At 39.9% G+C, this 13,388-nt stretch overlaps 1 protein-coding gene across 2 annotated transcripts in view; it reads right to left on the bottom strand.

The window, feature by feature from the left end:
• Nucleotides 1-13,388, bottom strand: part of MAPRE2 (microtubule associated protein RP/EB family member 2) — a 129,194-nt gene that overhangs the window by 103,762 nt on the left and 12,044 nt on the right. For both annotated transcript variants that reach the window (XM_081149611.1, XM_081149610.1), the window contains one exon: nt 5,799-5,860. Coding sequence is in view for 1 of the 2 variants with exons in the window: in XM_081149610.1 (XP_081005736.1) it covers nt 5,799-5,860 (62 nt within the window). In the remaining variant the exon portion in view is untranslated. The remainder of the gene's footprint in view (nt 1-5,798; nt 5,861-13,388) is intronic.

Genomic DNA, 13,388 nt, shown 5'->3' on the forward strand with positions numbered 1-13,388 from the left:
ATGTGCCTTGAACAAATTAGTAATCCCTCTGAAACTCAGTTTCCTTATCTACAAAAAGCATAAGCAAGTTTCACAAAAAGCATGAGCAAGTTTCAGATAGGACATAGAAAGATTGAGACAATGTATATGAAGTTGCCGAGTACTTGTACCCAGTAGGCATTAAGTAAAGTTTGTTCTCTGTCTCACATTTCCCCCCCCTTTGTACAGAGGACTCTGGTGCTCAGTACTGGAGACAGTTTATATAGAAATGAACTCAAATCCACCTTGGCTGCAGGCTGTTTTCAGATCTTGTTCCCTCCCCCATAATTATCCTCACAGGGACCTGAGGCCAGGCCAGACTTGTGTGCACATCAAAGACCGGAGTGAGTTTCCTGGGGTGGCTCTATTTGTAAGTTGTACTTAAAGTTTCACTTCTGTCTAATCTGACTTCAATACAGTAGCCACTGGACACTGAATTAATTAAAATTAAAATTAAATAAAATTTAAAATGCATAAAAAATGTTCCTCAATCACATAGACAATTCAAATACTCAATGTGCACATGTGGCTAGTGGCTACCAAATATGATGGCATAGATACAGAACATTCTCATCAATCCAAAACATTTAGGAGTCTGCTCTCAACTTCTGGGGCTATCAGTGGGAATAAGAAATGTCATAGGGTTAGTGCCCATCATCTTTGTTCATTAATTCTTTTATTTTTAATGACCTTCAGACCGGAAAACTAAACTCAGAGAGTAAAGGGGAGTAGAAACACATTTCTTGATTAGGGAGCCTCAATACACACAAGCATTCCAGGCACTGGCCTATGAGACATCAATAGCATTCTTTTCACATACCATAGCCCACTTGGAGAGAAAACTTTGATAAGATATGTGAACCTCAGTGACATGTTTGCTAGCTGAAATGAAAATACTTAACCTGATTCTAGGACTCTATGTAAAAGGCAGAAATCTCCTGTAGGAGACCTTGGGCTGAGACCTTGACTTTCTTGCTCAAAATGTATCCTCTGCACCTTGCACAGTGATGGGGCCATGGTAGAGGCTTTATATTTAATACATAATTCTTAACAAAAAAAAGTTTGTCCTAGGGCATTTCAAACACCCAGAAAAGTAGGAAAAAACTTATAATAGTATAATGTACACTCATTCCACCAGCTATATTCAGTAATTGTTAACACTTAGTCATATTTTCTTCATCATCTCTCTATATTTGACAAGTCATTTTAAAGTAAGTCACAGAAAAAAGTAAATGAATTCTTAAGTCTTACCAACATGCCCACAAATCATATACAATAAGCTACTGAAGAAAATAAGAACCATGAATAAAAACCTCTAAATCTCTACTTAAGCATAGTTAAGTGAAATTCAGATACAAGGACATGAAGCTCTGTACCAGATACTTTTAAAAAGGTACTCTCCGCCCAGCCAGCGTGGCTCAGTTGATTGAGCATCGGCCCATGAACCAGGTCACGGTGTGATTCCCGGTCAGGGCACAGGCCCGGGTTGCGGCTTGGTCCCCAGTAGGGGGCGTGCAGGAGGCAGCTGATCCATGTTTCTCTCTCATCAATGTTTCGATTTCTCTCTCCCTCTCCCTTCCTCTCTCTGAAATCAATAAAAAATATTTTTAAAAAGGTACTCTCATTTCATCATTTAATTCTCATGAGTCTTAGAAGGTAACCTCATTAATAAACAAAAGGAAATCTGGGAAGCACCAGTAGCTCAAGGAGGGAAGGAGAAATAAATATTTGCTGAGTGCCCATGATGAACCTTAAATTATTCTGACAACAAACTCAAGAGGGAAAAACTCGGCGAGGTCAAGTTATGTACCCAGATCCTCAAGGAGGTAAGTGACAGATGTAGGAGTATGTTCCAAGTTTCCCTCTCTTTCCACTCACCTACTCATTACTATTTAAAATTTTAATTAAAAAATTTTAATTTAGAAGTTTTTTGCTATGACCTAAGATGGGTAAATACATATTATCATTTTTATACGCACAAGGAATGCTTATGCTAATTCTCTTTTTAGTTACTGCCCCTCTAGTAAAGATGACGCAGTAAGTATAGACCAAGCCTGTGAGAGTCAGACGCCAGGCTCTGGTGCCATGGCTTTGTCACCAAATGTCTGATGACAGGCTAGTCACTCAACCCTAGTCACCCAAGAATGTTCATCCATAAAATGAGTGAGTTGGATTAGATTATTATTCAGGTTCCTTTCAGCTGTTTCCAAACCAAAACACAAAGGCAACCCTGTAATTCTTAGTGCTTTGCTTTCGTCTTCAGTGGGCAAGGGGCAGGAGAGAGGCCTTGCTGATTCTGGCTCTAGGCTCTGCTGTGCGTCCTCAGTAAATGACTTACTGTGGGGACTAACTGTAAAATTTTAATGGAAATGTTGGTCAGGTCAGTCCAACAAGAAGGACCTTCAGTCTTCCAGAAGCAGATTTCCTGCAGACTCTGACAATAATTGATGAAGACTGTGCCAAAAGAGGAGTGACGAAAAAGCTCTCATCAAAGGACACCCCATTTCATCCTACATCCATGTATCCTCTGCCAGACGGGCCAACCTACTTATCACACCTATGATGATTTTTTAAAAGGCTCTCTCCTTCACTAGAGAATAAGCTCTAAGAACTCCGTCTTCACCTTCCTATCCCTAGCTTTTAGTATTTGGCAATTAACAAATGTTTATGGAATAAATGGAAAACTTCGTTACCTCTGAGTATCTCAATCCAATTTACTTTCAAAACTCAGCTCAGATGCCATCTCTACCTCCCTCTCCCATCCCCAGCTCCAACAATATTTTACCTGTATTTCTCCTGTGGTGCGTCTGATTTTCCAGATATTTCTGTGTATATCTTCATTCCCCAATAAGGTCAAATTCTCTGAGACAAGGAGCTATCTCTTGCTCACCACTGAAACCCCACCATTGAAACCCTACGATACCTAGTTCATAGTAGGCTCTCGCTCAATGTTTGTGGAATGAGCATATTATTCATTTATATATATACCAAAGCAATTAGCACAGTTCTTTACATAAAGACATTCAATAAGTATTACTGAAATAAATACTGTTGCTGATAAAGTAGTGGTGAGACCAGTACCCTCAAACTGCAAGTGTTTGTAAAGTACTCCAAACCTTTTGGGGAAAAAATACGGTGACTAGATTAAAGATCATAAAAATGATTATATCCTTTAATAATAATCCCATATCTGGGACTTTGTCCTAAGGAAATAGATGAACAAAACCAAAACCTAAAAAATCAAAACAAAATCCCAAAGGTAAACGGAACCAAACCAGTGGAATCAAATCAACAACAATGTCTACAGAAAAATTAGTATAGCATTGTTAAGTGAAAAATTGGGATGTATTAGGCACATTGATATAATGCCATTCCACTATTCTAGTGATAGTTCCGAGGACGCATGAGATGCTTGTTAGTATTGCTAAGTAAAATACAAAGTTCACATGCATTATGATATCCAGTGTAGAAAAATAGGAATACTAATGGAAAAAGCAAACATGCAAAAATAGAAAAACAGTTCTTAGGGATGGTGTTACAGGTGATCTTTTTTCCAAAGTTTCCTTTAAATGTATTGTTTTTATATAAAAACTTTGGTACAGTCAACATTAACCTTTCTTTAATGTGGCTCTGTTTCCTACAGACAGTTATCTAGTGTGGACCAAAGCATAAAATTAAGTTATCTACTAAACAGTTTTTACTCCAGTACTTAATTCTCGGATTCAGGGGGTACCTGAATGGGGATGCTGTTCTGTGCCATGAGCATAGAGCAGAGGCATGTTGTACACGGTGCAGACACAGGTTTGAATGGGAAGCAGCTAGGCCCAGCGAAGGAACCTCAGGACCCCAGACAACTGAGGGTGAGATGACTCGCTCGAACCATTAACACTAATTCCTGAGAGGGTTAAATAAAGAGGCGGCAACCCAGAAGGGAAATGCAGAGGAGAGGAATTAAGAATGGCTATCTTGGTTGTCTACCATTTCCTCTCCCCTTTCATCTGTTATCTCACAAGGGTCTGTAAACTGTGGCCTGTTTTAGCAAATAAAGTTTTATTGGAACACAGCCGAGCCCACTGACTTACGTATTGTCTGTGGCTGTTTCCACACTACAAGGAGTTGAGCAGTAGTGCCAGAGACTGCATGGCTCACAGAGCAGAAAATATTTACTGTGGCTCTGTACAGAAAAAGTATTTGTCCTGTAGCCCCAGATACATAAAGATGTTGATAAACACATATCCAATTTAAGTATTGGGCCACCTTTTCCTACTACTTTCTCTTCAAACATGCCAACCTGGAAGATAGGGCGGTCATATAATGTATCCTCCAAACTAAGATACTTTTGAGGGTGGAGGGGGTGCTAAATAGACCATACTCCAGCACAACAGAAGAAAACCAGGACTGTCCCACACACCAGACATAGGGGACCCCACTAGAAGGGCCGGTGGCACGGAGCAGGCTTCAAAGGGCACTCAACATCTGTTTTTATGTGAAAGAAAGCTTAGGAGACTCCTCTTCTTGGTTCCTCCTACTTCACTGCCCTCACGTCCCTCCACTTCCCTCTGTCCCAGCTCTGCCCTGGGGCCGGCTCAGGTCCTTGAAGAGTCCAGCTGTTTGGACACCTGTCGGGCGACGGTGTTTCCACTTTCATTAGAACGAAGGGGAAAAATTAACTTGTCCTATTTAAATAAATTATTTCAATTTAATACAAATAATTTTGTACCTGCCTATTTCACCTGGTTTAATATCTAGGCAACTCCTTAACATTCTACTCTTCTTTAGGAGAATTTTAGATTTCTCTTCTAAAATAATGTATTTAAAAATGACCATCAACCATAGTGTTTATCATAAGAAAACCCCAACAAATATGGTATGTCATCCATTGATCTGAGCTTTTACTACTCACCAATACTTCATTTCATATATGTAATGAAGTATTATTCAGCCTTAAAAGAGAAGGAAATCTTGAAGAATTATCTCAGAGTGGAGTTTTAACTTTATCATTCCAGAATGAAAACACCACATACACCCCACCCTCCATTTTTACGCCCAGTAAAATGTTTTGCTGCTCTGGGGAAAAAAAGAAGTAAAACAGAAGATGTTTGGAACACCTTTGATGAAATCTGGGGCATTATACTTTGTGAGACTATTCTCTGAACAATAATGGCTCATAGCTTTGAAACCTCTGTGGATGGCTTTCCAAATATTGCCATCTGGTGGAATTTTAGTTAATTGTTCCTTTGTTCTAGGGAGCTCCTGAGATGAACCTTGAGACTCAGAGCACCAGTGGGAAATAACTGAAGGTCAAATGATTGTGCCTTAAACACAAATCCCAAACTGAAAAAATGAGGCATCGCAGGTCTTCATCTCCTTTTCAAGGTACCCATCTCTCTCTACTGTAAAGTCAACAGAGCAGTTGCCTTGTTTTTAACAAGATCAAATAATCCCTTACGATTAGAAATGTCATGAGGTCATTTGACTATATCTTGATAGTCTTTTCCTCCACTTATCATCAATTAGATCTCTAAGAGTAAACTTTAATTGGCTCGACCATTTTTAGAGGAATTGCTGATAGCAGTTAATTAGCCCTCAGTACCTGTGGGAAACGGAATATAGTTTGAGAAATAATGTTTTAACAAAGCGTGTTTACTCAAATATTTGCTTTAGTTGCATAATGCAATTTTGAGAATAAATATGTTACAAAGGCATTAATAATACGCCAGTGTAATCTGTAAACAATTTAATCTGTAAGTCACACAACATAATTTATATTTAAACCTTACCTTGAGCATCCAGGCTCTCTCCCTGGCTGTCGAGATGAACTGTTCCTCTGGGAGATGGGATGCTGGGATAGTAAAAATGAAAAAAAAAAAAAATTAGGAACAAGCTTTTAATATGATGAAGACATAGGAGCAAAGAGTTATAATTTAGTTCACTGGGTGTGGCCAACAATACAAAAGGAAATTAAAGAAAACACATACACAAAATATCCAAATTCAGTTGATTTTACCATAAGAGAGATTAAGCCAAACAACAGGGCTCTCAACCTATGCTATTAGATCTATCCTTAGGTCGATTTATTATAGTTTGTGAATATTTAGTATAATATCAGGTCTATGAAGAGAATTTTTACACCCCCCCCCCCACTGTCTGATGTGATGAGAATCATGTGTTAGCAGATAACCCCAGGAAGCAGTCCCTCCCATGGGGTATCACATGTCAACATCAATTAAAATATCGACTTTCTCAAACTTAGGTAATTTGCAGGTTTTATATCTACTATCAACACAGGCTTGCTTAGTCTTTTAGTCAAAAGATTTGTGTTTAATTTAAACAGGATAAGCATTAGAAACAATGCCAGGATCAAACTTCAAAATATATACACCCATAGGTAATAATTTACTTTGTGTGAATTAACTATTTCTCTTTACAACATGCTGTGGCTAAAGGATAAGACAATAAACTGATGAAGGGCAGATCCAATTCTAGAGGCTGAGAAGTGTGCCCAAGTTGAGGGTCCAGTATTGGGGTTGGGGTGGGTGAAAACTGGGGGGACTCAGGCAGAGGCTGCTAAAAAAGACCTAAGGTGCATACATGTATGATCCTTGGTGGCCCTCCTACCACCCCAAGAAACAAGTTAGATAAGAGCCCGCTCCACCTTCCACCAAGCCCTTCCCTTGCCCATTGCTCTTCTGTGCTTTTCACATCTGGCCATTTCAGAAAGGCCTTAGAAAGGGGTGCTTAGTTTAAAATCAACTGTATAACAATAAATGTTGTGCCAGATCCAACACAGTGTGATCAATTCCAGACATAGTTCTGGAGATGTCGCTCGGAGAAGGATTTTAAGAATGGGAGGAGGGAGGCGTTTTATACTTTTCTGATGGGGAAAGAGGAGATGGTAAAAGAATGCAAATAAAGTGCTAAGTGCTGAGAGAGTAAAAGTAAAGGTGATAGCTACATTTTCTTTCTTTTTTTTTTTAAATCCTCACCTGAGGATATTTTCCCCATTGCTTTTCAGAGAGAGTTTAAGGGAGAGAGAGAAACACCAATGTGTGAGACATCAACTGGTTGCCTCCTGCACGTGCCCTGACTGGGGCCATGGATCAAGCCTGCAGCAACCAAGGTACGCGCCCTTGGCTGGGATCGAACCCAGGACCCTTCAGTCCGAGGCTCTAACCACTGAACTAAACTGGCTAGGGCAACAGCTGAATTTTCAGTGTTACATTAGTCGATAAGGGAGCTCAAAAGGAATTTGTAAAATTTGGCTACTTTAAAAATTTAACATGATGCCCGGCCGGGCGTGGCTCTGCGTCTGAGCATTGACCTGGGATCCAGGCGATCGGGGTTCAATTCCCGGTCAGGGCACATGCCCAGGTTGCGGGCTTGATCAATGACTTTCCCATCATGTATGTTTCTCTCTCTCTCTCTCCCTCTTTTCCTCTCTCTGAAATCAATAAAGATACATTTTTTAAAAAAATTTTAACATGAATGGTTTCAAGAACTACACTCTGGCAACCTGACATTTTTCTCCTTCAGATAGAACAGGTAGAATTTGTGTGTTATATTTATAGCAGAATTTAATTTTATGAGTATTTCACATTTTTTTCATACTTTAATGAAAGTCAATTAAACTAAAAAATCAGGTTTAAAGAAAATCTGTTCCCATCTATGCCAATTTCTTTTCCTAAGCCTTCCAATCTTCCAGAAATATTAACTGAATCAGAATAAAATTTTCATTTGCCCTCTTTGCCTAGTACCATAGCTGCTGGGTACCAGTTAAAGCACTGGCCACCAAGCTGGGAAGCACGAGCATATGGTCTACAGTTTATCTATAACCAGATAATTAGCCCTTAGAAAATTCAGGACTAGCTGTACACAATTGGCCTTTTTCTGCTCTCTGACAACAACCCGTTGCTAATTTTTCAACAGCTGCAATGGATCTGTTTGGAGAAGAATGAGATCATTTATTGAACATCCCTGCACAAGTCATTTTACATATTTTATCTAATTTAATCCTCAAAGCCATCTTATTACAAATAAAAGAACTGAGGCTCAGAATAGTGGAGCAGTTTGTCCAACATCACGCAGCTAGGTTCTGAGTCTGACTGATTGTCATATCAGCTCTCTCTCATCCACACCATGCTACCCAGAAAGCGAGGACCTTGTCATTGATTTGAAACACCCAGAGAGCTATGGCTCGGGGGTATAGTAGGTGCTCAATAAGACAATGTCCTTCTAGAGTGGAGGTCTAGGGTCCCCTCCAGTGAGGGTGGCAGGGGAGGTGACAGTTTTTCTGTGGTGTTTGGCCGGTGTAGAGCAGTTATTGTGTATGAGTTTCACACTTTATATAAATTTAACTGAAAATGGATCACTACATTAATGTAAAATATAAGAACTATGAAACTTTTAGGAAAAAAAAAAAGAAAATCTTTGGAACCCAGGGCCTGGCAGAGTTCTTAGCCTTGACCCGCAAAACACAATCCATAAAAGGGAAAATTGATAAAGTGGACTACATCAAAATTTAGAACTTTTGCCCAGGTGAAGTAAATGTAAGTATAAAGCATAAATTAGGAGAAAATATTTGCAAACCACATATCTGACAAAGCACTAATGTCTAGAATTAAGAACTTTCAAAACTCAACAGTAAAAAACCAAACAATTGGAAAATGGGCAAAATATATGAATAGACATTTAACTGAGGAGACTATACGGATAGCCAATAAGCATATGCACTGATGATACTCAACATTACTAGCCACTGGTTAAGAGAAAATTAAAAATCATAATGAGATATCACCATCTACGTATCAGAATGGCTAAAATAAACAGTGACTATATGACATACTGATAAGGATGGGAAGAAATTAGATTATTCATATATTGCTTGTAAGAATGTACATTGGTTCAGCTCCTCTGGAAAACATTTGACATTTAAAAAACACACAAAAAACTAAACATGCAACTTCCTTACCACACACCAGTGATACTCCTAGGGATTTTCCCCAGAGAAGTTAAAATGTATGTTTATAGCAGATTTATTCATAGTGGTAAAAAACTGGAGACAACTCAGATATCCTTTGACAGATTAATGGTTAAACAAACTTTGGTACATCCATACCATGGAATATTACTCAGCAATAAAAAGAAACCAACTACTGATATTTACAAAAACCTGAGTGAATTTCCAGAGAATAATGCAGAATGAAAAAAACCAATCCCATAGGTTATAAATTGTGTGATTCTATTTATTTAACATTCTTGAAATGAGCAATCTATAGAAATGGAACAGATTAGTGGTTGACAAGGGTTAAGGAGGGAGTGAGGGCTGGAGGGAAGAGGGTATGGTCATGAAGGGCAACGTGAGGGATCCCTGTGTTGATGAAAATGTTCTGTATGTTGCACATGTATTGATGGCAATTCCTGGTGGTGTCATTGCAGTATAGACTTCCAAGATGTTACCACTGGGGGGGAACTGAGTGAAGGGTACGTGACATCTCTCTGGATTGTTTCTTGCAACTACATGTTAATGTACAATTGTCTCACAATAAAAAGTTTAATTTTTTAACTAAAAAATTAGTTAAGGAGATCAGACAGCAACTAGAATTGAACATGATAACCCCCTTCTTTTATTTTCTTACTTTTTAAGAGAAGAACAAAAGCCCCAAAGCCGTGGGTAAGATGGGACCAGGAATTTGCTCCACTTTGCACAGATTCAAGAAAAAAACAACTCACCTACTATTTTAGCATTCGGAAACCACTGCCAACATTCCGATGGTCAAGCTTGCCTGTCTTGGAACTTTGTGTTATCCCTTCTCCTGCCCTTCCCAACCCTTCATTAATATTCAAAATATTGATACAAATATACAGACTCAAAACCAGAAATGACTTCTAAATAGCAGTATGGTAACTCTGCATTTTGGAAATAACCTCTCATACCTTCCAGTTTATGCAATCTAAGAATCTCCAAAATTCACACATCTTATTATTTGCAAAGGAATAGAATTTCATCCTTGGTGGTTTTCGTGGGTGACAAGGCAGGTGTTCCCTATTCTAACCTGGGCCACACAGTAAGTAAGGGATCACCTTAATCACCCCACGTAAAGGGGAGCTTGCAGAGGCCTCCACGCTAGGAGAGACCATGTTGACGTTTACTCTTCTCATTCTGAGCACTAGCCAGCTACTCAGAAACAAACAGCTGTCAGCCAAATGCTTTCTCCGGGCTTGTTGGCTTTGTTTTCATTGAAAAGACCAAATATCTCTGTTAGGATAAGAGTCATGACATGGTCAAAGCCTTTAACAAAGCGCATTCTCTGTTTCTACAAAAGTGCATTGTTTCTCATCGCCTAGAAATTGCAAATCCTCTTTTTTAAAACAAACTCACAATTCTAGCTGCCTCCCGTGCCCCCCCCCCCCAAAAGACTGCTTTCTTACATGACCATAAAGCCACAGCGCATAAGACATATATCAGAATGAAAAAAAGGGTTGTAGAAGTATTTCCGATCATGTCATGCCATGCCATTGAAAAGTTAAGAGCTCTCTCTTTCTTTAGTGCTCCATATCCCGCCAGTGTGGCCTCCGATCAATGCAAGGTTAAAGCACTCTCCTCACAGAGAGACAGGAATTACAGCCTCCCCAGCTGCGCCCAGCTTTCCCAAGAGAACACCCTTGGGACCCGAACCCAGTTTTTCCTCTCAGGAGTTGACTAAGCTATCTTTGGATTTTCAGAATGAACTGCATCCTAAATTCCAAACGCACCCTGGCTATTTAGAGATATCAAATCACTCCAGTTATATATCACATTCTTTAGTGTGGGAGGCCCACAGCTTTCTAGGAATAAAGCAGCTTGTAAGCATTAACAGAAGGTCACAGGCTATTAATCCTTAGACTGATCCTACTCCATAACAGCCTTCCAGAGAGCCCCGCCTCCACCAGCACCTCCTCAATTAGTGGTCTCGGGTTGGGCTCAGGGCCTTCCCAGGGGCAGGGGGGTGGGGGCAACAGCCTGCCCAGTTCAACTCCCCTGGAGGGTGGGGGAAGGTGACTAGGGGCATGACTGTCGGGAAGCACTGAGCTGAGCACACACCAGGGAAACCAAAGTCAAATGAGAGTACCTGGCAAGTAAAGGGGATCAAATAGCACTGAATCTCGGGTATTGAGTACAAAACATTCTTCTCCTTAAGAAAGGCAAACTACCAAATGACCCATATTGTATATTTAAGGGCTTTTGAAAAATTTTAGCAGGCAGATAATGGGATTTTGGTGGTATGTATTAAGAAAAGGTATATTATAAACTTAGGCTTCTGTGACTTGGGCTTCTATAAAAATAAAAGAATAACCCTCAGAAACTATCTAATGTGATAACTTTAGTAGAATAGAAATCTAGTACTTTTCACTTAAAGGGAGCCTAACCCTCCCTTCTTAGAATCCTCTTTTATCCATCTGCTACTTCTCAAAGTAGGCCTAGGTTGCCCTTTCAATTCTGGAGTAGAACACTCATAGTGCAAAACATACAGAAGTGAAATTCTAAAGAAAAAATAACATGAGACAAACTACATACATGAGAAATACCAGGTACATTACAATTCTGAGAAGTTTTTGACAATTATTTTCACTTACGCTTTTATCCATTTTTAATCAGCTATCCTTGAAAATAAAGTAGTTGGAATAGGAGAATGGCCCCTTCCCTCATTAGTGTGATTGATAATGAAATGCAGCAGAATGTTCATGAACCAGGAAAGTAACATGGACAGAACGGTATCAGATTCACTTTCAGGGTCCAGGGTGCAAATTTAGTGTTTGAGTCATAGTGACAACCATGCTTTATATTTGTCCTGTCTTTATAGTCTGTTATTCCTTTGACCACCCAAAGAAGAGACACAGTAACATATTTAAAATGTTGAAAGGGTAACATGTGAGATATAAGTAAGACTGACAGTGGCCAGAGGGTTGCTACAACCTCCCTCAAAAGATGGATAACCATTGTCCAATCCCTGTGCTTTAAATCTGTTTTCTCGTCCTGGCATGCTCCGGTAACTGCGTAGCTACGGGAAACCACTGCATGCAGGCCTTCTTGTCTTTGCCTATATTTGGGGCAGGAAAATCCAACTCACACTAGACTGGTTAGTGGTTATGCTTTTCCCATGTCTTCCCTTATCTCCACCAGGATGTGATTCCTCTTTATGCCTCAGTCCAGGCACACTGATGGAGAGATGGCCCAACGCTAACAACCTCACTGGGAAAAGTGAGCTCAGGAGGGTTTCTGAGTAAATGCTTTTAAAAAATGTGTCTGCTCTGCTGGAAATCACACTCCTTTCATATTCTGTGGAGCTACAAAGGCATTCTCCATGTGTTAAGGGGAATTTCATCACTACTCCAATTTAACTAAATAATTCTAATGGACTATCAAAACTGTATTTTCCTCATGTTTCGAGTAATTAATGGATTCTCCAAAGAAAAAAATATAGTTCCCATGGCATTTTCTATTTTATTTTATTCTAAGAAAGATGGATTAACCACCATGTTTCAGAGTAGGGGGATCACCTGTGGGGAAAGGCTAGGTAAGGATAAGATGCCCCTTTGCTAATGAGTCTAGAGGCCGCAGGTGAATCGAGGGGTGTTGAACTGCACTTTAAGCAGAACTGGAAGGAGAACCAGGTCCCTGGACAATCAGTGTCAACCGACTTATTGTTAATATACCAGGAACAGGAAGACGGATGCGCCTAACTTGCTGAGAGTCTGAGAGGTCACTGTTTGAACGAGGGGGTCTTTAGAGAACCATTCTTCGCTGTAGCTCAGGCTTAGCTTTCTTTTGACTATTTCGGCAGATGTTGCCGACCATCATTATTCTCACTCCTTGTATCTGGAATAATTTTAACTGGCTCCTTTAATTTTTTAATCTCTAGAGCTTCTATTCATAATCATTAGTAACAAACATTTGCATAGTTTTCCAGAGATAAATCAAAAGGTGTAAAAGTCTCTCAACTAAAGTCATACAAAATTAGCAGAGTTGTAACAAAGCCCAAGGTCGGCAAGTACTGAACGTTTTAAAACAAACCCCCCGAATGTGAAAAACAAAAAAATGCATATGGCTTTCGGATTTTATCTTGAATCATGAAACCCTTAGAACACCACTGAGCCTCTTATATGTTGTTAAAAAAACCTCTTTCCCCTGGGAGGGGCCACAAGCCCCACAGGCAAACAGGCCTCAGTGGATCTAGGCTTCAGCGTACAGGACACAGCAACTGTCCTGCCCGCCCCGCAAGGCTCACCTGCGGCAGGCTAATCAACAGGGTGCACTCTGAAGGTGACAACTGACATTCAGAACCGCACCCAAGGTCCCAGGCCTGGGCAAATTACCACGAAGAGCATCATCA

This window comes from Miniopterus schreibersii (genome assembly GCF_964146895.1).
Source record: "Miniopterus schreibersii genome assembly, chromosome: 10".
NCBI classification, from domain to species: Eukaryota; Metazoa; Chordata; class Mammalia; order Chiroptera; family Miniopteridae; genus Miniopterus; species Miniopterus schreibersii.